The 25,726-nt window shown below is 40.4% G+C and overlaps 3 protein-coding genes across 3 annotated transcripts; all 3 read right to left on the bottom strand.

Annotated features, from left to right (window-relative positions):
* Window positions 1-5,531: 5,531 nt before the first annotated feature.
* Window positions 5,532-7,758, bottom strand: LOC120025002 (60S acidic ribosomal protein P2-like). Its single transcript, XM_038969419.1, has 5 exons — window positions 7,632-7,758; window positions 6,724-6,847; window positions 6,526-6,574; window positions 6,199-6,294; window positions 5,532-5,650 (listed from the first exon to the last, which is right to left on the bottom strand). The coding sequence occupies exons 2-5, from the start codon at window positions 6,844-6,846 to the stop codon at window positions 5,574-5,576; spliced, it is 345 nt and encodes a 114-aa protein (XP_038825347.1). The 5' UTR covers window position 6,847; window positions 7,632-7,758; the 3' UTR covers window positions 5,532-5,573.
* A 495-nt stretch (window positions 7,759-8,253) lies between these two features.
* LOC120025185 (protein lin-7 homolog C) lies at window positions 8,254-16,300 on the bottom strand. Its single transcript, XM_038969639.1, has 5 exons — window positions 16,178-16,300; window positions 14,787-14,905; window positions 14,207-14,278; window positions 13,916-14,125; window positions 8,254-11,380 (listed from the first exon to the last, which is right to left on the bottom strand). Exons 1-5 carry the CDS (start codon window positions 16,212-16,214, stop codon window positions 11,213-11,215), a joined length of 606 nt encoding a protein of 201 aa, XP_038825567.1. The 5' UTR covers window positions 16,215-16,300; the 3' UTR covers window positions 8,254-11,212.
* A 1,543-nt stretch (window positions 16,301-17,843) lies between these two features.
* Window positions 17,844-25,519, bottom strand: LOC120025232 (brain-derived neurotrophic factor). Its single transcript, XM_038969710.1, has 2 exons — window positions 25,240-25,519; window positions 17,844-19,248 (listed from the first exon to the last, which is right to left on the bottom strand). The coding sequence occupies exon 2, from the start codon at window positions 19,225-19,227 to the stop codon at window positions 18,418-18,420; it is 810 nt and encodes a 269-aa protein (XP_038825638.1). The 5' UTR covers window positions 19,228-19,248; window positions 25,240-25,519; the 3' UTR covers window positions 17,844-18,417.
* Window positions 25,520-25,726: the final 207 nt, after the last annotated feature.

The following is a 25,726-nucleotide window of genomic DNA, read 5'->3' as shown; positions in this document are numbered from 1 at the left end:
GTGTTAGGAGTTAAGGTTAGGTTTTGGGGTTAAGGTTAGGGTTGGTTTAGGGTAAGGGTTCGTGTTTCAAATCAAATCAAATGTTATTTGTCACATGTGCCGAATACAACAGACCTTACAGTGAAATGCTTACTTACAAGCCCATAAACAACAATGCTTTAAGAAGTTTTAAGAACAAAAAAATAAGAAATAAATGTGTTAATTGAAAAATAAATAAGTAATAAATGTAAAAGAAATGAACAAATAATTAAAAAGCAGCAGTAAAATAACAATAGTAAGGCTATGTACAGGGGGTACCGGTACAGAGTCAATGTGCCGGGGCACCAGTTAGTCAAGGTAATTGAGGTAATATGTACATGTAGGTAGAGTTAAAACCTCTACAGGATCGGTGGGTCCCCCGCGGGACAGTTGAGCTAACGTAGGCTAATGTGATTAGCATGAAGTTGTAAGTAACAAGAAAATTTCCCAGGACATAGACATATCTGATATAAATCAGGACATATACATAGACATATCTGATATATATCAGAAAGCTTAAATTCGTGTTAATCTAACTGCACTGTCCAATTTACAGTAGCTAATACAGTGAAAGAATACCATGCTATTGTTTGAGGAGAGTGCACAGTTATGAACTTGAAAATGTATTAATAAACCAATTAGGCACATTTGGGCAGTCTTGATACAAAATGTTGAACAGAAATGCAATGGTTCATTGGATCAGTATAAAACTTTGCACATACACTGCTGCCATCTAGTGGCCAATATCTAAATTGCACCTGGGCTGGAATAATACATTATGGCCTTTCTCTTGCATTTCAAATATGATGGTACAAAAAAAAATATTATCTTTTACCAGATCTAATGTGTTATATTCTCTTATATTCATTTAACAATTCCATAAACTTCAAAGTGTTTCCTTTCAAATGGTATCAAGAATATGCATATCCTTGCTTCAGGTCCTGAGCTACAGGCAGTTAGTTTTGGGTATGTCATTTTAGGAGAAAATTCTGAAAAAAGGGGCGGATCCTTAAGAGGTTTTTAAAGTGACTATGTATAGATAATAAACAGAGAATAGCAGCAGCGTAAAAGAAGGGGGGAGGCAATGTAAATAGTCTGGATAGCCATTTGATTAGCTTTACAGGAGTCTTATGGCTTGGGGGTAGAAGTTGTTGAGAAGCCTTTTGGACCTAGACATGGCGCTCCGGTACCGCTTGCCATGTAGTAGCAGAGAGAATGACTAGGGTGGCTGGAGTCTTTGACAATTTTTAGGGCCTTCCTCTGACACCGCCTGGTATAGAGGTCCTGGATGGCTGGAAGCTTGGCCCCAGTGATGTACTGGGTTTGGTTTAAGGGTTAGGGAAAATAGGATTTTGAATGGTTATTAATTGTGTGTCCCCACAAGGTTAGTTAATTAAACACGACTGTGTGTGTTGGTGTGTGCGTGAGTGCATGTGTGCTAAGGTGTGGAGAATCAGAGCAGGTGGTCAGTCCAGTTCAAGTGTTCAGCAGTCTGATGGCTTGTAGATAGAAACTGTCTCTGAGCCTGTTGGTATCAGACCTCATGCTCCAATTCTGTCTGCCCGACGGTAAAGGAGTGAACAGCTCGTAGCTGGTATGTGTGGGGTCCGTGATGATGCTGCGGGCCTTCCTCAGGCACCGTTTCAAGTAGATGTCCTGTGCTGGGCTGTCTTCACCACCTGCTGGAGGGCCTTGTGGTCATGGATGGAGCAATTCCTGCACCAGGTCGTGATGCAACCGGTCAGGACGCTCTGATGGTGCAGCGGTAGTATTTGGAGAGGACCTGGTGTGGCATGCCACATTTCTTTAGCTGCCTTAGGAAGTAGAGACGCTGTTGCATCCTCTTGACAAGAGTTTTGGTGTTGTTGGTCCATGTCAAGTCCTCTGTGATGTGGACGTTGAGGAGTTTAAAACTGCTGACTCCCATTGATGTGGATTGGGGCACGTTCCATCCTCTGTTTCCTGAAGTCAACAATCAAACCCTTTCTTTTGCTGATGTTGAGGGGGAGGTTGGTGTCCTGGCACCCCAATGCCAGTTCACTTTCCTTCCTATAGGCTGACTCGTCGTTGTTGTTTTCCAGGCCTACAACTGTGGTGTTGTCAGCAAACTTGATAATGGAGTTGGTGTCGTGCGAGAACAGGGAGTACAGCAGAGGGCTGAGGCCCCTGTGTTAAGGCGTCAGCATGCTTCAATTTGCCTGGCGCCTAGCCGAACATAACGAGTGTGCTTGCATACTACCTTAAAAAATACTTTCGCTTGAAAAATTTGAAAAAAGCGGGAATAGTACTGTTTGTCAATTTTCAGACGCTGTAGCCAGTATACACTTCCTCAAAATAGTCCGAATTAATCTAAGATAACATAAGAAATCTGTAATTAATTCATAATTTTTTTTGCAGAGGAGATCTTCGCCACATAATTTTGCATCTGACTAGGATGTTTGGTGCAGTATTTTTCAAGTGAAAAAATGTGCATGAGAAGGAGTCGTCTCCCTTTGAATGACAACAGGCACTTAATTGAAGAATCCCTACTGTTGACCAATTGTCGACGAGTCGGCTACCGACTTCGGCTTGCCTCAAGAAAAAATTTTGTGTGCCTGAACAACCGAAAAAACCCGAAGCCGAAGTCCAAAACTAACCAAAACTAACCAAAATGCTGTCATAATATATGCATAAACTGTTTTGGCTGGGAAGCATGCAGACGCCTTTCATCAGTGGTGAGGAGGTGCCAATGTTGTATTTTACCTAATGAAATCCATAGTGGGTGGTAGCTGTAACAAAAGTTGTACAAATTTAAAGGCCCAGTGCTGTCAAAAACGTGATTTCCTGTGTTTTATATATTTCCACACTATGAGGTTGGAATAATACTGTGAAATTGTAGAAAATTATGATAATGCCCTTTTAGTGTAAGAGTTGTTTGAAATTCGGCTGAAATTTCTGCCTGTTTGGTGGGATGGAGTTTTGGCTAGCCTGTTGACAAATTAGTTAATAGACCAATAAGAAAGTATTCCAAACCTCTCTGCCAATAACAGCTAGTTTTCCGTTTTCCCCTCCCCACTCAGACCATTCCCAGACAGTCATAGCAAAATTTCTTGAGAAATTGCTCTTTGCTATTAAGATATGATTATTTCAGACCATTTCAATTGAAAACAATCACAGTAAGGTACTTAATTGTTAGCCAGAAATTATTTGATATTGAGATAACGGCTGCATTGGACCTTTAAGAGATTACATCTTACCTCAGGAAACCCATTGAGGGTGGTAACTGTAAAAGTCTATACCCAGGATACCCATTAAGGGTGGTAACTATAGGAACATGGTAGCATTATTTACATCAGGGGAATTTAGCAGCCTATTTGCAACACATCTCGTTTAATGTACTTCGATTTTCATGTGTTTCACTTGCATTCAGTAGTCTATGAATCACATGGTTATGAAGGCATAAATGTGTATACTTATATTAAATGGACAAAAGGAACACCTATGTGAGAATACTATTCATTGACTACAGCTCAGCGTTCAACACCATAGTGCCCTCAAAGCTCATCACTAAACTAAGGACCCTGGGACTAAACACCTCCCTCTGCAACTGGATCCTGAACTTCCTGACGGGCTGCCCCCAGGTGGTAAGGGTAGGTAACAACACATCCGCCACGCTGATCCTCAACACGGGGGCCCCTCAGGGGTGCATGCTCAGTCCCCTCCTGTACTCCCTGTTCACTCATGACTGCACGGCCAGGCATGACTCCAACACCATCATTAAGTTTGCTGATGACACAACAGTGGTAGACTTGATCACCGACAACAATGAAACAGCCTATAGTGAGGAGGTCAGAGACCTGTGTGATGCAAGGACAACAACCTCTCCCTCAACGTGATCAAGACAAAGGAGATGATTGTGGACTACAGGAAAAGGAGGACCGAGCATGCCCCATTCTCATCGACCGGGCTGCAGTGGAGCAGGTTGAGAGCTTCAAGTTCCTTGGCATCCACATCACCAACAAACTAACATGGTCCAAGCACACCAAGACAGTAGTGAAGAGGGCACGACAAAACCTATTTACCCTCAGGAGACTGAAAAGATTTGGCATGGGTCCTCAGATCCTCAAAGCATTTTACAGCTGCACCATTGAGATCATCCTGACGGGTTGCATCCGTGCCTGGTATGGCAACTGCTCGGCCTCCGACCGCAAGGCACTACAGAGGGTAGTGCGTACGGCCCAGTACATCACCGGGGCCAAGCTTCCTGCCATCCAGGACCACTATACCAGGCGGTGACAGAGGAAGGGCCTAAATATTGTCAAAGACTCCAGCCACCCTAGTCATAGACTGTTCTCTCTGCTACCGCACAGCAAGTGGTACCAGAGCGCCAAGTTTAAGGGCTTATAAGTAAGCATTTCACTGTAATACCTGTTGTATTCGGCGCATGTGACAAATACAATTTGATTTGAAATGTGTGTATGTAGTTCTGTCCTTGTCTATTAATGTATGTATTAGCCTGTGATGTTTTATGTGGACCTTAGGAAGAGTAGCTGCAGACTCATGAGGTCAACATTTGTTATAGTACCCATTCAAGACAAGTGCCTAGGGAGACGGGTTGTTTCTGGACAGGGCCAGTAGCAGAAGGGTAAATGGCGCCATCTGCTGTTTTATCCATGAATTTAACCTTTTACCACACTAGCAACTATCGAAATCATTGTGTAGTAGCAGTCAAATTAGTCGACAATCAATACCTGTCACACACCTTGACTATAATTCCCAAAATAGAATTAGATTAAAAATGTACAATAGCAAGCAAATTACTAATTGCACCTTCACATGGCTGCAGTGCAGCACCAAGCCCAAAAATGTATTAAAGGTACCTAACGTTACCCCTTACAGTCTAAGGACCTTACATGTTGCTTAAAGGCGATGTGGCTCTGGAAGCCTAAACAGCCAAATACTCCATCTAAACCTGAATCGATTCTCAATTGTGGTACAATTCTATAAACATAAATCCCTACTTTCATATCACAAAATAATTTCACAAACGCTAAATACACTTGCTGTACAGTTAACAGTTGCAGCCAATAGTATTTTTCCAGTGACAACCCTTTTGTAGGGTCCATTTACACACGTTAGGAGACGCAGATGGCCAATTAGCACAGGTAGTGAGTAGACTAACTTCAATCTGTTTTCTGTAAACACACTGTAACATGGAGATACTGTATGTTTGTGTGGGAACACATCCTTTTTTATTACATTTCTATCTGATATGAAAGATAAGGTCCTTTTGCTTCCAAAACACTGCCGCAAGTGATGTGTGGTAATGTTCAAACTGAGCATCCAGGGCTCGTAACAAAATTCCCCAGTACAGAGGGAACCCTCATCCAATGACTTGTGTAATGTAATGGAACAGTCATGATCAAGGGCTATGCAGCACCCAACTGCTTCAGTGCCTGACTGTGTCCAGACGGAAAACCCAAAATGTTTCCTTTCATTAAGCAAAATACCCAATGCAGAAAACACACGGTACATTTTGCCTTTTCCACAAAGTTTATTTCAGATTTTTAACAAGTTTAGTCGAACAGGCCGAATCCCATGTCGTCATCAGATCCCTCTTCAGACTCCTCCTTCTCTTCCTTCTTCTCCTCAGCTGTAAAGAGATCACAGTAATCAATTAACAATACCATCTTCACCAAATACATTGTCTGAAAACAGAGATATTCAAAGCTAGTTATAGTGAAAGTAATATAATAAACAGTTTACCAAAATACATGTTCATAAACAAAATAAACTACCCTTTATGAACTAGTAATGCGCTGATCAGCCATTTATCAATCCGAAACTGACCTGCTGTTTTTAAAACGGTCCCATTCTACCAGCCTTGATGTAATAAAAAGAATGATCCACGCCAATTAAAAAATCCATGCATTTAGCAATGAAACTGTTTTAATGCTATTTGCATTGAGACCGTTCTGGTCATTACTATAACATTTCCCATGTATTTAGTAAAGGCAAATAAGCTTTAGCTTGCCTGACCAAGTGCCCAATAGATATTGAGCTGACCCACACATCAATATCTATAACTTAACACCACATTAGAAGGCATTGAGCCCAGGTTGGCATGAAAAATGATGTTAATCCAAAAGGTCAACTTGACAAGGATCTAGAACACTCATGTGGGCTCTGATGTATGCTCACCTGCAGCGGGGGCAGCTGCTCCAGCAGCAGCGGCTCCACCTGAGCTGGCCACAGCCACAGCACCACCAGCTGGCATACTGGCCAGTTTACCATAGCCTGTCAGAGAAATTACAGTTAACTGATTTAATTACAACTATATTGTTGTATATACCAATAACTAATAACACTAATACAGTGGCAGATAAGCCTTGCTAGAGTTTCAAAGCAAATTTCTAGCAGATTAAACCACCAGTGTGCTTAGTCCAGAATGACCATTTCAGGTTCTAATTTTAAGTAGATGTTCTCTTCAGTGACTTTTCATTATGCATTGACAGTTCTGCAACTCACCTTGGGCAATCACCTCCTCCACATTTTTGCCACTGAGTTCAGTGACGACCTGAAGGGGGGAAAAAAGGGGTCATAAATTAGTGGTCCATAGAAATTGCAAGCATGTTTTCTGTTTGAGCTCAACTTTCAGAACACACAAGTTGTGCGTTTCTTTTACTCAACACTGAGATAAGGTAAAACATGTGTTATTAAGCATACCTTCTCCATGCGTGTGTTGTCAGCCTCAATGCCAACACTTTCCAGGATCTTCTTGATGTCCGCAGCCTGTGGGCTGGCATTACCACCGAGGGCAGAGAGCAGGTATGCAGCAACGTAACGCATTCTGCAATACAGGTCATGATGCAGTTATACATCATATGACAAAAAAAACCAAGGCATTAAAAAATATATATCCAATACAGTTAAGTTACTTTAGACAATTACAAGTAGTACACATGCGTCTCAAAGGGAACGTCGCAGTATAATCCTATAACCTGCAGAAACAATTATAACAATTGTCCATGTCATACCCACAGATCATCAAGTAGCTAGGCCTATAAATACCTACTTTACATTTGTTTCAAGAGTGATATTTATACACCTTCTCCAGAATCTAAGTGAGAAATAATACTTTTGTTGGGGATCTTTACCAAACACTAGGACTCGTTACCTTACTCAAAACATCTGATAGATTAGCTAACTAGGTAACGTTGGCTAGATAACTGAGGTTAGCAAATTAGCCAGTTAGCCGAGCTTGCTAGCGCACTGTCCACTAAGTTCCAAGTTAGTGAGGTTGTCACTGATAACTGTTATTTCTTCAATCAGAATATGAAGATGTGGCATTGAAAACCTCCCTAGTGAATAATGTTACCAATCACTGAGCTAGCTACAGTTTTGGGCCTTGTTTCTTTGAGGCAATAGTGAGAGCGAGTACACATGGTGATATGTCATGGCTATTAGGTAGCAAGCTAACTGGCTAGCATGCTCCTCTCCAATACGTTATTTGCTGTCCAATTTTAGGTTAGGGGTAAGACAAATATTTGAAGGGAATGCCTACGTTATGGTGCCGTGTTGGACTTATTTTCACTGGGTGTGTATATACTAAATTGCCTTTAAAAGACACTCACTTGACACTGAGAAGGCAGATGCGTGTTCACGACGAGATTTGCACAGGCGGAAAGAAAGTTCCAAGGCAGGGGGTAAACGGAAAAACGCGTGATGGGCGGGGAAATCAAATTAATTTTGATTGGAGGAGAAAATTCCAACAGGATGGACTTGATTTGCAAGGCGAAGTGAGGAGATGGTCCGGAGGCCGGGCGGCGTCAACCCAATGAAAAATGTCAGAAAAAAAACACATTTAGGGAAACTGGAATCACTACATGGTGATAATGATACGCCGCATGTAAGTGATTGGGCCACTGTTCAGTCCAGCAAAGTGCCATTGACTCTCAGTGGTCAAAAACGGGACAGATGGAGCTGGGACTGTGCTGTGACCTTAGAACAGACACCTAATTTAGACTACATTAGTACCAACATAGTGCCATACTCTATGAAACGGCACAGAGCCCTTACTAGAGTACCATTCTTGCCTCTGGCAATATTACATAATATGGCATCATCAAAATTTGGTATCAAACTAAAAACGTGGGCCTTCTAAACAAAAAGGATGTTAAAACTACAATTGTTAAAGGAAATACACAATAAAAGTGATGGTAATAGTAAGTTGAGAATAAAAAATAAGCAAATAAAAACATTTTTCATGGTATAATTTATTTTGTGCAGTTTTTGGATCTAAATCATTTTGATCTAAATAATTATATACATCCACATCAACGTAACACAATACAAATGGACAGAATAAACTGAGAGCAGCACATTTTGTAAGTAGACCTAACAGTCCAAAACAAGCAAACATTCAACATCATATCAAATAGTTCTCATAAAAGTTGCAAGTTTGGTCTTGGTACTCAAAACAAGAATATAACAGTCAGAAAAGGAATACAAATAATTTCAGGATTTTTTTTCTCTCATGAAAATCCTTTGTAAAAAATAAAAATATCAAAAGAAAACACTTAGAAAAATATTTTATTGACCCTTCCAAAATATAAGAGGGTAGAAACCTGAGGGGTGTTTCACAAAGCTCTAGGAATTGTCAAGGTAGAGGGGCAAGCCGACATGTAACCAACTTGCTATTGGGTGCCAAATCTGAGGGGCAAGCCGACACGTAACCAACTTGCTATTGGGTGCCAAATCTGAGGGGCAAGCCGACATGTAACCAACTTGCTATTGGGTGCCAAATCTGAGGGGCAAGCCGACACGTAACCAACTTGCTATTGGGTGCCAAATCTGAGGGGCAAGCCGACATGTAACCAACTTGCTATTGGGTGCCAAATCTGAGGGGCAAGCCGACACGTAACCAACTTGCTATTGGGTGCCAAATCTGAGGGGCAAGCCGACACGTAACCAACTTGCTATTGGGTGCCAAATCTGAGGGGCAAGCCGACACGTAACCAACTTGCTATTGGGTGCCAAATCTGAGGGGCAAGCCGACACGTAACCAACTTGCTATTGGGTGCCAAATCTGAGGGGCAAGCCGACATGTAACCAACTTGCTATTGGGTGCCAAATCTGAGGGGCAAGCCGACACGTAACCAACTTGCTATTGGGTGCCAAATCTGAGGGGCAAGCCGACACGTAACCAACTTGCTATTGGGTGCCAAATCTGAGGGGCAAGCCGACACGTAACCAACTTGCTATTGGGTGCCAAATCTGTTAAGCCTTTGTTTATTTTACACATCTGTTTAAAAGTATGAATAGAACATAGAATATTTTCTTTATGAAGTGAAGAAAACTTTAGAGTGAAGGAAATACTAAATGTTTCATGATTTAGATGAATACATTTTATTCAATTCAGCAAAAACGTAAAATCTATTTTATCAATATAACTGGAATTATACAGTACATTCACAAGCGACCATAAAATTAAAATACAAACTATACTATTCAGGTGAAAAATAACATATCTGGAATTGAAATCAGTGATACCAAATTAAGTTCCCATCTTAAAGGGATAGTTCACCAAATGGGACATGTACCTAATTTTATAGGTCAACAAGTATATAATTCAAACCTGTAAGTCAGCAACCAAAAATATGGCTTTGTTAACTCAACCACAGCTTAGCAACAGCATAGCAACGTTATTGGTCTTTATTTTGAACTGTATTAATGAAGGTGGGTTTCACATACCAGTAGATAACATGCATTTTTTTAATGCATGCCATTCAATAATGAGTTTACTCGCATTGAAAGATAGCAGGTAGCACCCTATTTCAAACAACCATGCTGGTGGTAGTGCAATTGTCTTTTTCTCGTTTATGCTTTTTGGAAACTTCAGTTTGTGTTGGACAACAATGGCATTTGTGTCGTCGCTGCGACAAGTTGGCCGACCTACTGTAAACCCACCTTGAGTGAGTTGGCCACACCTTTGAAGTGTGAATAGTGCAAAATAACTCAAAGAAATGAGAAAAAAAATGGCTATGGGAATGCAGCTTTCTTGGGGAATCTCAAAATCCACTGACCCTGTTCATGAAATACCCCTCTGGTTTCGAAAGGTTCTGACTTATTGCTCTTTTGAAATATTTAAAATGTCAGGTTTGCCTCAGGTCTCAAAAGTGTATACTGTCCCCCCTTACTGTCATAAGGGGAAAAGGTTATCTGAATTTTAAAAGACAGATGCTGTGCTTAGTAAGCCTTCTCCCAGTCCACTGAAAACCTACACATTTGAAGGCTCTAAATGATTCATGGGATGCAAAAGCTAGAAGTTGCTGAATATTTTATGAGACAGCAAAATCTTTTTTTAAAGCTTGTAAGACAGTAAAAACATCAGCACGAAGTTAAAAATAAATTCAGAGAATGTATTATTTAATTCCTTAACAATTTAAGATTAGAATACTAAACACAGATCTACCAAAACGTTCACACATGTTATTTTCAGGAGGAAAAAAAACAAAACAGAGACCATGGTGAAACATAACGGTCTCCATTTAGCCTTCATATACTGGTAAACACAAAATACAACATTTCTATATAAATGTACACACATTTCCTTCGATAATATATATATTCTATACCCCTTATATCCCAAATGTATTCTATTACTACCAGTTCTTTTCACTCTCAAAAATAGCAGCGGTGAAGTTTGCATTCCTGCAAATGCTTAGTAAACCTGGCATTGAAGTGTTAAATCATCTGAGCTTAGTTTTATACCCAAATTAAAACGAGGGTAATTTGAATGACAGTATGACAGTACAAGTTTAAATACATTTGTATTGCCCTGAGGCACATTATAAAGGCTGTACTAAAATAAATAAATATACCATCTCTTCAATCAATGAACCTCTGTTGTGGGTCTCACAGGTCCTCAAACGACATCCAATATGTCAGCCCAAAATGTAATGCACATGTAAAGCGTGAATGACCAACTACTTGTAGAAATATGATGAATCTAGTGTTTGCCTTGAGTCGTGGTGTGGAGGACAGTGTCAGAAGTCCCAGGGGTAGGGTGTAGAAAAGGTAGAAATATATACATGTGGATACATAACTCAACTTAGTGTGCTAAGTTTTAGAAGAAGGTTAAAATTGTGACTGGGACAGATGGCTGGAAGAGGGTGAAAGATAAGGGAATTGTGTGCCAGTGATGAAAAAAACACTATTGGGGATAGCTGTTCTGTTGCCGGCGCTTTGCAGACCTCATCTTCTCAAAGCGGGACTCCATTTCCTCAAGGACTTTAGGAGTGTACCTGACCACCAGCTTCACAGTGCCCTGGGCAGCTTTGAGAAGCTCCACAGCTTTCTCATGGTGCTCCCCCTCCACACTCTGGAAAGAAAGAGATAAAAGGATGATTAATTTAAATAACAAACAAAATTAGGTGACTGAATATGATAAATGTATATTGATAGTAGCCGTGTCCAAAATCTGGCTTGCCTGCTATTTACTTAAACTGCATACTGTGTACTAATCATACTACATACAGTTGAAGTCCGAAGTTTACATACATTTAAAAACTCAGGTTTTTCACAATTCCTGACATTTAATCCTAGTAACAATTCCCTGTCTTTGGTCAGTTAGGATCACCACTTTATTTTAAGAATGTGAAATGTCAGAATAATAGTAGAGAGAAGGATTTATTTCAGCTTTTATTTATTTCATCATCAGGGGTCAGAAGTTTACATATACTCAATTAGTATTTGGTAGCGTTGCCTTTAAATTGTTTAACTTGGGTCAAACGTTTTTGGTAGCCTTCCACAAGCTTCCCACAATAAGTCGGGTGAATTTTGCCCCATTCCATCCTGACAGAGCTGGTGTAACTGAGTCAGGTTTGTAGGCCTCCTTGCTCGTACACACTTTTTCAGTTCTGCCCACACATTTTCTGTAGGATTGAGGTCAGGGCTTTGTGATGGACACTCCAATACCTTGACTTTGTTGTCCTTAAGCCATTTTTCCACAACTTTGGAAGGATGCTTGGGGTCATTGTCCATTTGGAAGACCCATTTGCGACCAAGCTTTAACTTCCTGACAGATGTCTTGAGATGTTGCTTCAATATATCCACATAATTTTCCTGCCTCTTAATGCCATCTATTTTGTGAAGCACACCAGTCCCTCCTGCAGCAAAGCACCCCCACAACATGATGCTGCCACCCCCCGTGCTTCACGGTTGGGATGGTGTTCTTCGGCTTGCAAGCCTTCCCCCTTTTTCCTCCAAACGTAACGATGGTCATTATGGCCAAACGGTTCTATTTTTGTTTCATCAGACCAGAGGACATTTCTCCAAAAAGTACAATCTTTGTCCCCATGTGCAGTTGCAAAGCGTAGTCTGGCTTTTTTATGGCAGTTTTGGAGCATTGGCTTCTTCCTTGCTGAGCGGCCTTTCAGGTTATGTCGATATAGGACTCGTTTTACTGTGGATATAGATCATTTTGTACCGGTTTCCTCCAGCATCTTCACAAGGTCCTTTGCTGTTGTTCTGGGATTGATTTGCACTTTTCGCACCAAAGTATGTTCATCTCTAGGAGGCAGAACGCGTCTCCTTCCTGAGCGGTATGATGGCTGCGTGGTCCCATGGTGTTTATACTTGCATACTATTGTTTGTACAGATGAACGTGGTACCTTCAGGCGTTTGGAAATTGCTCCCAGGGATGAACCAAACTTGTGGAGTTCTACCATTTTTTTCTGAGGTCTTGGCTAATTTCTTTTGATTTTCCCATAATGTTAAGCAAAGAGGCACTGAGTTTGAAGGTAGGCCTTGAAATACACCCACATGTACACCTCCAATTGACTCAAATGATGTCAATTAGCCTATCAGAAGCTTCTAAAGCCATGACATCATTTCATTTTCTGGAACTTTCCAAGCTGTTTAAAAGGCACAGTCTGTATGTAAACTTCTGACCCACTGGAATTGTGATACAGTGAATTATAAGTTAAATAATCTGTCTGTAAACAATTGTTGGAAAAATGACTTGTGTCATGCACAAAGTAGATGTCCAAGCAGACTTGCCAAAACTATAGTTTGTTAACAAAAGAATTGTGGAGTGGTTGAAAAACGAGTTTTAATGACTCCAACCTAAGTGTATGTAAACTTCTGACTTCAACTGTATCCTAGTCCTGGACCATTGCTTAAAGGAATAATCCACTCAAAAGTATACATTAGTCCACTGTTGATAGAGTCCCAAAATGTGTTGCATGTCAGCAATCAAGTTTTCAAGATATAGAACTTTTCAAAAAGCCAGTTGTTGCCACATCATCATGATGATGCGTAAAACCACTAAACAAGGGACACTTTTTTGTTGTTGTCTGTTTAACTAAGCCAGTGTTTTATCATAATGATAGCATACGCTTTTGAGAATTGAGGGGGGGTACAAATAATGTCCTAACCGACTTGCCAAAACTATAGTTTGTTAACAAGAAATTTGTGGAGTGGTTGAAAAACAAGTGAATTACTCCAACCTAAGTGTATGTAAAGTTCCGACTTCAACTGTACTATTTAGAACGTAGTGTTTAGTAAAAACAAATGCAGTAAGCAAAATATAACAGCATACTAGGCTCATCCTACATCATCTAATGCGCAATTGTGTCGATTCCCTACATTAATTCATTTTGGTACAGCTTGTCCCCTCAGCTGTTGTCAGACACACGTGGGCCTCGAAATACAATTCTCTTCCTCAAGTGTGCAGCAAATTCTACTAAACAAAAAGCCAAAATGAGTATGACATCCTGGAATTTTTAAAGCATACTCAATTTTCGAAATTGCACATTCTACAAAACTTTATTTTTCGCCTTCCCAAAATGCCTACTATTTAGAACGCAAGTACGGGTATTCGGACACAACCAGAGACTGCATAAACGACACGTACCACTCCATTGACAGAAAGAAGCTGGTCGCCTCTCTTGAGGCCCCCGTGGCGGTCGGCGATTCCCCCAGGAATGATGCGTGAGATGTAAATAGGAGAGTTCTGTTCCTTCCCTCCCATTATATTGAAGCCAAGTCCTTCCTCCGTCTTAGGTAGCTCCACCACGCGAGGGTGTGAGTGCCCCTCACTGGCCGCAAACGCTGCAACAGTGGCCTACAAGACAAGAGAGGAGAGGTTGCTAACCCAGAGTTGCCTACAGAGTTGTTTAATATTGGTTGTTGTTGTTGTGCATACCTTGGCTGTGGCATTTGCCCTGACTTCTGGGCTACTGTTAATGTCCACTGTCTCATACACATGTTCATACACCTACAACAGAGTTGTTTAGAAAAGGCAGAAAGAAGGTTAGTCGAATGCAAACTGCAAAGCTGAATTACTTCCTTCAAAAAGTCTGACATGTTAAAAATGGAGATCCTGGTAGTTCTTGCTGTCCAGGGTTCCAAGCTATTAATTAATCCTCAAACTGGATAGCTTATTTCGTAATCACAACACTATACACTGACATCAAAGGAATGACAAATCTTATATCTGAAATCAAATAACTAGTCTATAGGCAGCAATCAAACAATTCATGTTTTATAGGCCTGTCTGTATCAGCCCCATCTCACACAAGTACACAAATCAGAGCCTGGAGGTCCAGGGTACTGCTGGTTATTTTTTTCCACTCACCTGGTGCCCCAGGTCTGAATCAATCACACTGATTGGGGGAGAATGAAAATCAGCACTACTTCTGGCCTTGAGGTCCAGATTTGGCCACATAATTTGAGTTGAACTTCGAAGGGTGTGATGGGCATTTAATAGCATAGTCTCAGCTCACCTCTCGCACAGCATTACAGAACTCGCTCTGCAAGACCCTTTGCAGTGCCTGCAGTTTCTGGGGTGGCACTTCCCCTGTCCTCTGGAGCTTGTCAAGCAATTCAATGGCCCGAGAAATGTCTGTGGGGAGAAAACATGGAGACCACCCACCTTCAGAGATCTTACCAATAATTGACATCGATTTAGAGACTTTGTTTTGGGAAATAATTGCTTGAGGCAGAGGATTTAACACTCCAGCACAAGAGTAATGGAGTCTGTTGGTTTTTGATTTTGTAGATTGATGAAGTAAATCTGTCCATGCACAGGGTATTATGAAGCAGGCATAGCTGATCATTACCAAATCTTCATCACACATGGTAGAATTCAATGGACAGGGACTTGTATCATCAGGACTTCAAGTAACATAGTCCGGGCTTTCGGGCGCAACATTTTCAAACTAACCTAGCTAGCTACTGAGCTACAGCTAGCTACATACTGGACGCTGAACTTTTGTTTGGGTGCAACTGCTAACATTACTAGGAAGCTACAAAGTACCAGTGGTGGAAAAAGTACCCATTTGTCATACTTGACTAAAAGTAAAGATACCTTAATAGAAAACAACTCAAGTAAAAGTCACCCAGTAAAATACTACTTGAGTAAAAGTCTATTGGTTTTGGTATTTGGTTTTAAATATACTTAAGTATCAAAAGTAAACGTATTAATAATTTCAAATTCCTTACATTATGCAAACCATACGGCACCATTTTTTAAATGTATGGATAGCCAGGAGCACAATACAACACTCAGACATTAATTTAAAAACAAAGCATTTGTGTTTAGTGAGTCCGCCAGATTAGAGGCAGTAGGGATGACCAGGGTATGTTCTCTTGATAAGTGTGTGAATTGTACCATTTTCCTGTCAAAATGTAATCAGTACTTTTGGGTGTCAGGGAAAATGTATGGAGTAAAAAGTACATTATTTTCTTTAGAAACGTAGTGAAGTAAAAGTTGGCAAAAATATAAATAGTAAAGTACAGATACCCCCAAAAACTATTTAAGTAGTACTTTAAAGTATTTGTTCATAAGTACTTTACCCCACTGCAAACTACCAGCCTTAGAGGATAGCTATCTAAATTAGCTAACGTTAGCTGGCTACAACATTAGCAACTCAGCCCATCTGTCTTTCTGAAAACTAAAGCGATTATATTGGAATAATCTATTTTTCTTTCGACTTTTGAGAGATGATTGTACTTTGGGCTAGTTATTTCAAAATTAAATGGCTAACGTTAGCTAACTAAGTTAAATTACAGATTAGCTACCGTTAACCAGCTAGCCATCTGTTTGGCTAGTGTGTATTTTCATAATTTTAACCATTATTATTGATCAAGCAATCTGTGTTGTTTGACGTTTTACCTCTTTCCAGTCGAACAGGTTCCCCCAAAGACGCCATAATAGCCTAAATCCGGCACTGTTCAGGAGAAATGATAAGACTAGCAAAATATCCACTAGGCGATAAACAACAGATTTGAGCTGTATTGACGGGGATTGTTGTTGCGCCAAGGACACGCAAACGGCGCAATATACAGTCAATGTGCTCAATCCACGATGGGGGAAAAACTGAGAAGTCATATATATTTTGGAAAATGTGGTGTCCTAAATGTATAACCTGCAATATTTACAGTTTTTCAATGGTTATTTAAATTATAGATTTTAACGTATAGTTATTAAAATGTCTTATCTGATCACTATTCATAACCCAAAATGAATTGTTTGTAAATGTCTTTGTAAACCTACAATGTTGATTCAATATGTTTAAAACCATAATTTTGATCTCTGTCAGTGCTTACATAATGTATGCATTTCTATTGACTAATTTCCACTTCTCACAGCAATAAGGAATTTGTTTTCTGAAAGCTGAAACACTACATAGGCCTAGTACTCATTACTATCTATTAAACTGTGTTACCTTATAATAACTGCAAAACTGATCACATAGACTATTGACCCATTTTTTATGTTTTTGTTGTGATAGGAGACACATTATGTAGGGCTGTAATTTGGAAGGATACCTCAAATGATGTTTAGAACAGTGATTTTTCTATTATAAAATGCAATTTTCCGAGTACTATAGATATGTATGCAATAATTTAAGTGCTATTTGTGTGTGCAAATTGTACGGAATATACCTTGAATGCACTTTTATTGTTATCTTTTATTATCACAATTAGGCATGTTTTGGTATCCTTTGTGAGAGAATGTTGTCCATCCATTTCTAGGCATGGGACACCTACCTGTGTCGATGGCACAGGGTTGAGATGGCCCATCCAAGGAATTCGCCAGTCAAGGATCCTGTCTTCAGAATTGAAAACTTTTGAATGTACTCATCATCAAGCTCTCAGAGGTCATCAAGGATCAGCTTGTAGCCTAGGCTATACGACGTAGACTTATGGGCCTTTTATATGTTCTGATTCTTTGTGTTGTTGATTGAGTATATATTGAGGCTTTTATAACCAAGCTAATGCTGATGAAAATAAAATCTATCTGGTCTATTTGTTTGTCTGTTTGTTTGTCTGTCTGTCTGCTATAGGAGGATGGGCTCATTGAAATGGCTGTAATGGTATGAATGGAACATAGCCAAACATGTGGTTTCCATATGTTTTGATACCATTCCATTTATTCCATTCCAGCCATTACAATGAGCCTGTCCTCCTCTAGCGCTTCCCACCAGCCTCCTCTGGTCTGCATGCATGCAGGCAGACAGGCAGGTACGTAGGTAGGTAGGATGGTAGGTATGCATGTAGGAAGGTAGGTATTTATGTATCTGTCTGCTGATCTGTCTGGCCGTCCATCCGTCCATGTTTTCCTCTAATGTTTATGCAGTGTAACTAGAAATGTAGGGTTCAAACTTTATTGACATTGGTTTTGTTTTTCAGTTGCCTATAGTCATTTTTATTTCTTCAAATATTTCAATTTAATATTGCAAACAACTTCACAACATACAAAATTAATTATATTAATCCAGAAACATATGTCAATGAATAAATTTTATATATATATATATTCTTATATTTTGTCCTCTGGTGGGGATAAAAAAATAAACAGCAAAGCTTTGACAACAGCACCTTGACATAGTATGTAATTCCAACATTACCTTGAGAAGTTTAGAACAGTAAACAGATAAAGTACTGAGGAGGAAACCCTTACTGTTGAGTATGTAAACGGAATGTTTTGGTCGGTATCATATCCTTTTTTCTTAGGTGGACAAATTCTCAATTCACAATTGAAGCAGCATGCAAGTTTTTTTTAATGGAACTCGTCCTCACCCTCTCCCTCATCCTCATCACTCTTTTCCTTCTTTCTCAAATTCTTGGCAACGTAAACAAACCACAATGTCTTGAGGAATGTGATATAGTAATTTAAACTGGGCGCAAATGACTGATCAGATCTTTTTTTAATTGTTTACAAGGTCATGAATATGTTCAATAAATAGACTGTAGTATCACTTTTACTGTATAAACTTCATCTTTTTTTACATGCAGTCCATAAAATTTTCATTTGACGGAATAATTTACCCTGTTATGTATATATACAAATAGATATTTTCTCTTTACTCTCTTTTTTAAACTCTCAATAAAATCTATACATTATATACACTATCTTCCTCTTTTAATGGTCAATGTGCATACACATGATGTGTCTATCCTTATAAACCGCCAGCCAATCTTCTTTTTGCTATCCATGGTGAGCGCTCGCACGTAGGACTGGGTTGTCCTGCATTGGGAGTTATAATGCCTCTTGTCTATTCCACGGCAGCCCTCCTTTGTGTACCCCATAGGGTTACATTTGGTCTCATAAAAGTATTGCTTCAGTTGGCCATTGGGGACAGGGACCTTTTCCAGGACGGTAACGGTCTGCCCAGACATGTCTATTGCTGTCTTTTTGTCCACAGCTGTCACCCACTGGCTAATACTATCACACACACTCAGCTCTCCACGCCGCGACGGGTCAGAATGCCGCCGTACCCTCATGGACATATTAGCGGCGTCCAGGTAGTTTTTGTATTCCTCCAGGAGAAAAAGCAGCGGTGGCTCTAAAGGCACTTGGTTGCTGATCATCACCCGCGATGCATACAGGTCAACATCCTTGGTCTCCGTGGTGACCACAGAGGAAGGACCCCCTCCTCCCTGGCCCTTGTCAGCCCCAGGCCCCAGCTGAGCTGCTTCTCCATCCACCTCCAAGAGCTCCTCAATCACCTGCTCAAACGTGTCTGTGAGCGAGGGCAGTCCCCCATGCTGGCCCGGCCCACCCCCGCTCTGTGGAGTCCCGTGGCCCTGGCCGACCGTCACTGCAGCACCCAAGTAGCCTTCCGTTCGGTGGCTCCGCATACCCGGGGCGTCTCTCATGGGAGCAGCTCTCATGCAACTGAAGTATGAAATAACCATAGTAAGGAACAGGATGGTCATCACTCTTCTAACCTGGTGGATCTAGAGAGAGAGAGAAAGAGAGAGTGGAGAGAGAGGGATGAGAGGGGAGAGAGGATGAAATGTTAGTGCAACTTATATGTATATAATCTTATGTAGCTATATTATGTATTATATAATACATCAACACTTTTCTTCCATTGAGTTATCAGAGTTGTGTGCTTATACAAAATACTGTACATAATACACTCATTATTACAGTATTCCATATCTCAAGGTTGGATCACAATCTAATTGTGTTCCTTTCAGTTATTACTAAGCACCATTAGATGATGCACGCCTACCATCTCCCCCCATTACTACCAGAGTATCACATTTCTCCTCCAGCTGCAAAGAAAGCCAGCAGTCTGACACCACCATGAGTGCCCACTACTATTTGGCCAACTTGAAAATAAAGGTATAAGTAATTACCATACATGATTGGATGTTTTTTTCTGGATTGGATCTCTTTAAAAATAACAACCCAGACCTAGTTGAAATAATTGCGCATGTAACCGATTGTGCTATTCTTGTGATTTCCATTTTTTCTGTTTCCTCATTTCCAATACAATATTTCCCATACAATATTTCCCATACAATATTTCCCACAAAGGCCCCAGAAGCAACATTAAGGGCTGCTGACACCAGCGTTTTCAACTGAGGCCAAGTTTTTTCAGACTGGGAGTGGATGTGGCTAGGCATCATGCTTTAAGTGTCAAAGCATTAGATTGCTAATTATCTCCTAATGGTCCATCCTATTATGAAGTGCAACCCAATATATCATTATTTTCTCTTCTTCAACAACGACAAACAACAAAAAAAATTTAAACAATTATGTTAAACTGATAAGGAAACTACAGTATGTCTTCATCATAATCATCATCATCACCATAATCATCATCATTATCTTTCTCATATTTTGATGTTGTAATCCCTGGATGGCATGTACTGTATCATAAACACTATGTGGCCTGAATACTTTTTTTCAGTTTAGCTATTGAGCAGGCAAGTTATATCATGTTTCCAATCCAATGTCATGTATTGTAGCCTAACACGTTTCATGTGTTAGCCTGACTTCACACCACATTTCCCACAGGGTTAATAGAGACTTATTGATCGATTGATTGGTTGAATACATGAATGTTTCTGACTAGGTTCAGATAAGTGACTGTTTATTTTATGTAATTTTGTAAAAGGCAACCAATATTTGTTGTAATATTACCATTAATATGCTAAACTTGATAGGGTCAAATTGGGAGCAGGATTTATTAAGGGACATAGAGATGTATAAATAAAGGAATGCTGAGAGTGAGCAGTAGCGCTAGCAGAGACTGAGAGAGAGTCAGTAAAGTACTGGTTAGAAAAGTGAAGAGAGGTAATGTGCTTGCATCCTGACACACTCACGTACCCCTTCTATCAGATGCATACTCTGTACAGCTGCTCACATAAATTTGGTAAACAGACATTGCAAGGGAAAGAATGCCACAAGGGCCCAACAGAGCCAAAATATATGAATATACACACACACCCTCATCCTTCACCCCTAGCTCACAATAGCATCTCTTACCTTTATGCCCTATGAGTCACAGCAATTCAACATATCCACGGACATCCCAGACCCAGAGTCAAACATATGAAAACAACCACAATATAAGAAACCTAGCTATCGCTCTCCAGAGGGGGGCATTTAAAAATAGCCACGGCAGGGCTTTGACTGCACTCTGCACTCTGCACCCTCCTTGTGTCCCGACCTGATGCAGGAATACGCTCCAAGCAGATCCGCTCCCCCACCAGGCAGTGTGGCGGACGGAAGGACCTTAGCAGAAGGGAGGGGCAGACCCCACCTAAAAAGCATTTGTTTCATTCTTAATTGGTGTCTGGGGCCACGGCTGCGATTAGCCAACGCCACGGTGACTGCCATAGAGATATTGCATCTATAAATAGGCGTGCTGGGAGTCTCACAGTCTCGATTGAGAATATCACATCCTTCTCCTTAATGAGCCGCTGAGTCCCCAAGCTCAGTGACGTGTTTCTCCAGAGTGTGAGTGTGTGTTAGAGGGAAGGGAGGGGATGGAGGAGGAGAGGATGGGAGGGCTTGGTTTGTACGTGTTTGCAGGGGGATGGGGGCATCTTTCCTCTTACCGACAAAACAACCTTGGAGACAAAACGCAGCCAAGCAAACATAGATGAGCAGGAAATCATTCCGACATTTTCTCAATATTGTAATTTGAAAATAATCATTCATATGAGGTAATCCTTTATCATCCTATAAAGTGTTCCTGTGACCTGTCAAATCCAGTCATTAGGCTGCCCCAATGATCTAGGAAAACAAATACATGGACTGAAATCCCATCACACTGCTTACTGATACATGAACTGATTGGGGGTCCATCTTCATGTAGAAGATGCTGCAGCAGATGTAGTAGTCCTTCTTCCCTGATGGATCACTGGGGCTAAATTGCAGTAACAGGGGGTGGGGAGTCAGTGCAGGCGTCATTTTGCAGCATAACAACCACAGATGACGTCTCTCCCAGGTCTCCATAGGGGACAGGATGGAGGGGAGGTGTTTTGGGGGCAGTGCCACTCATCAGTGTGCAATTGCCTGCCAGTCCTCTGGGCCTCCTCACACCGGGAACAACAAATAATTTTATTTCTAACTCGGCTATTTCCTGTTTCCATCAGGAAAATCAATATGGCTTATGCTCTCAATCAACATCCTGTTAAAATGCAATCTAGCCGATAAATCACTTCATTGCTGTGGGACTGGCTCAGAATAACAGCACTCTCTGAGACCGATCTAATTCAAACCAAAATAAAAGTGATTCTCACTATGGCTGATATGTTTTCATTTAATATATTAGATTTGAGAATATCTTCAGCTCTGAATTGGATTTTACAGTCAAGATTTTTTATCTCCAGGTAATCAGTGCAGTCATATTTAATTATCATGTACTGGATATGTACAGTATGGGTGTGGAAGAGAACAAGCAAACTTCCACACTCTATCCAGTCATAACATATATTCCGTAATATCAAGATTCCATAAATAAAATCAGTCCTTTACAGTTGCATTTGGTGCATTCAGAACGTTCATTGATAAAAGTTGACGGATTTCCACATAGTGGCAGGGCTTTGCGATAACACATTCAGATGAGCACATGTTCAATTGTTGTTAGAGAGGCCAGCACGGCTATACGGTTGGGTTTAGAGATAGCTTGGTGCCTTGCAGTGTTTGCTCTTCGTGTCAGGTGGGGATTATAATGAAAAATCTCCCTTTGACAGATGCTGGAGTGGATTCACAAACACAATGGTGTTTCAACCATGTACAAAACTCAGCACATGACAACATATGACTTCATATTTCACTTACACTTAACTTACACAGTCATGAATGTGGGCAAATTTTCTGTGGCAATACATACTAACTTTCTATTTCAAAGAGTCATTTTCTCAAGATTCTTGTCTTAACAGGCCTCTCTTTTTAAAATGTTTTCACTTTGAAAACACATTGTCAAGTAAGTCACTACGGGGGGGGAAATACCCAGTCTCCACATGATCCAAGATCCCTGTACATCAGCTTGTGCTATAGCTACACCAATCAACATGTTTCCCTATCCAGTCCATTAAAATATGACCTTTGGATGTGCTCCAAATAAACCTACCTAAAAGATAATGCTTCATTTATATGAACTATATATTTTGGAAACATACTAGAGGACTCAGTCACAATATACAAATGTAACGCCATTATCCTTTTTCCCCGTAATAGCTAACAGATGCAACCAAGAAACCACGTGGAAGCCTGTTTTGAGAGATCTGCTCCCTATCTGACACTTGCAAATAGCATCTTGAAATGGATAAGAATCATAAAATAAATGTAATGACCACTTAAAACAAGACATGTTAAGACTGTTGGAATATGTTCCAGTAGATCATGAAGGCCCAAGTGGCATCTTTTCCATTAACAGACAATGTGAGCGTTGTCCTCCACCACTTCCTCTGGAAATGTCATTAATGTCATTAATGTGCCAGTTTACAAAAGACAGGTCCAATAGCCTATATATAACAATATCATAATATTCAAAGGTTACCCACTTCATACTTAAGCCACCTCCTGATAAACGTAGTACTCTAATAAGTGCAACATTTCCTGCATGTCTATCCGTAAGTTGCACTTACTACTAATTAGTGGTGCAACATGCTAGCCTGTCAACGTGACTGCCAACCAGGTCACACAGGTAAAATGATAACTGCTTCAAAACCACAGCCTAACAATATTTTATTATGTGTACATTGGCTGTCAAAATTACAAGTTGCCAATTGCTAGCCTGTAATACCAGTGTAGGCCATCTTAATTAATAAATAAACATAAGGTCTACATTACATGTCAATGAATTTATTGACCCTGTCAGACAGTGTCCCTACATAGGTCGACAAGCCCAGTACTCTGTGCTCTCTTTGGGATTTTTACAACCATTAAATAGCCCTTATAAACCCGTAGGGTAATTACATTTAGCAACATGATGAAAGACATGTCTTGAAGATAATGACTTTCCTCAACAGTGCTCAAGTTAGCTTATTAGCCTACTGCATATATTCATATTTAAAGAAATCAGCAGTATCTTAAGACGATGTTGATTGGAATTTGATTGCAAGTGGTGTATACGAACAATATTAAGATAAAGGGGCAACAGCAGCACATAAGACCTAGACCTAGGCCTACTTTAAAACGGGTGTCAAGATGTTTCCATATATTTGCGCTAGATGGCGTATTAGACCACGAAATGTTCTTAAGACACATCCTCTCTCTTTCTCTCTCTCGAACACACACACACACACACACACACACACACGCACGCACACACACACACACACACACACACACACACACACACACACACACACACACACACACACACACACACACACGCACGCACACACACTTACTTACTTTAAGGCGATAACAAAGTCAAAAAGGAAAACATGAACACTTGTAGACTGAAAAAGCAAAATGTTACTAAACAAAAAGAAAATCGTGTTAACCGTATGGCATTAATTCATATTTAGTTAGTTTTCCAAGTCTGTGCCAAATTTGGAGCCTACTTTCAGAGCTATTTGATGCAATGTCCCGAGACAAACTAGCCCACACTACAAAACAGCAACAATCTCAGACAGAAAGCAAAAAAAATCTCTACACCAAACATTAACAAGGTTTACTTGGTAAACAGCAGTATCGAGGCGCCGCTGGGTTGTTCTCGAACTAGAGCGCATAAAATGTCATATTTGTGGTATTTTCCGCGCGCTCCTTGATAATTGCGCGACTGCTCCATGTAGGGATTCGTTTTATAATCCGTATATTCATCCTCGCCTTGCCTTGTGAGGTTATCCGGATTAAGAGAGAGCTAGACTAACACTGCAGGGTATAGCTCAGCATAGGTCTCAAGTTTCCTATAAAGTCTTAATGACTACATCAAACTTTTGTTTTCATAATTTGCTTACAAACCTGTCTGTTTTTTGAGAAAAGATAGTCAATTTACAGATTGTTAAAAAATGTGTTATCTGAATTACGCTGCTATATTATTTAACATAACATTTAAATGCATTGCATTTATGGATTATGGGTTAAAAGGAATAATCTACAATAGGCCTACAGCCCATGTGGGTAGGCAATGTAGCCTACTCGCCTATTTCTTACAGTGGCAATAGCCAACATGGCTAAATGTACAACTCTTCGCATTAATTAATTAGCTAAATACATCAGGAAACTAAATTATTACCTCCACTGACCCCTTTCGTGGTCCCTATTAGAAATTCAATCAGCATAATAACGCCGTTTTTTATTAATGAACAAGAGGATAGAGTTACACGTATCCTCTCTCAAACTGCGACAAAGTCGGTGCGCCTGCATGATCCCCAACTTGATTACAATACTTTTAAAACATCTCCCCACTCACAAAACGAGCGAGCATCGACACAGCAGAGCGAACACGATCAAAAAAGTTTAGAAAAACATACCTTTTACTGCCCAGTCGTAAAGGAGACCATTCAACAGGACAGTGTCATCTGGGATGTTTTGGACAACCCCCTATGTAATTACTTAGGCTATATTTTCCCTGTACTGTCCGACAGCTTCAGGATATCTCTTCAGCTTTGGAGCAAATAGATTAAATTATTGATGGTGGAAATTGCATGGTTGAGGTAATGGACTCCCATGGCTGCGCGGCTCCTTTGGAGATCGCTTAAAACCGAAGGGGTTGCATGCTATAAACTGCGCCGCGACGGCACTACGCGATGAGAGACCTCTTGAGCTTGAAATGACGCCTGTATCCCTTGCAACTACAGTAACTTACTACATAATGACGTTGCAACATGTGACTCTCCGCTGGCTGACTGGTTGCTTGCCACCAAACACAGTTACCAGAGTCCTAAAGCAGGCCTAGCTCTCATCATGCTTTTTATACGCCTTTGGTCGACAGATGGGAGTAGGATAAAGAAGGGATTG

This window comes from Salvelinus namaycush, chromosome 30 (assembly GCF_016432855.1).
Source record: "Salvelinus namaycush isolate Seneca chromosome 30, SaNama_1.0, whole genome shotgun sequence".
NCBI classification, from domain to species: domain Eukaryota; kingdom Metazoa; phylum Chordata; class Actinopteri; order Salmoniformes; family Salmonidae; genus Salvelinus; species Salvelinus namaycush.
This window is presented reverse-complemented; position numbering and strand designations above follow the sequence as displayed.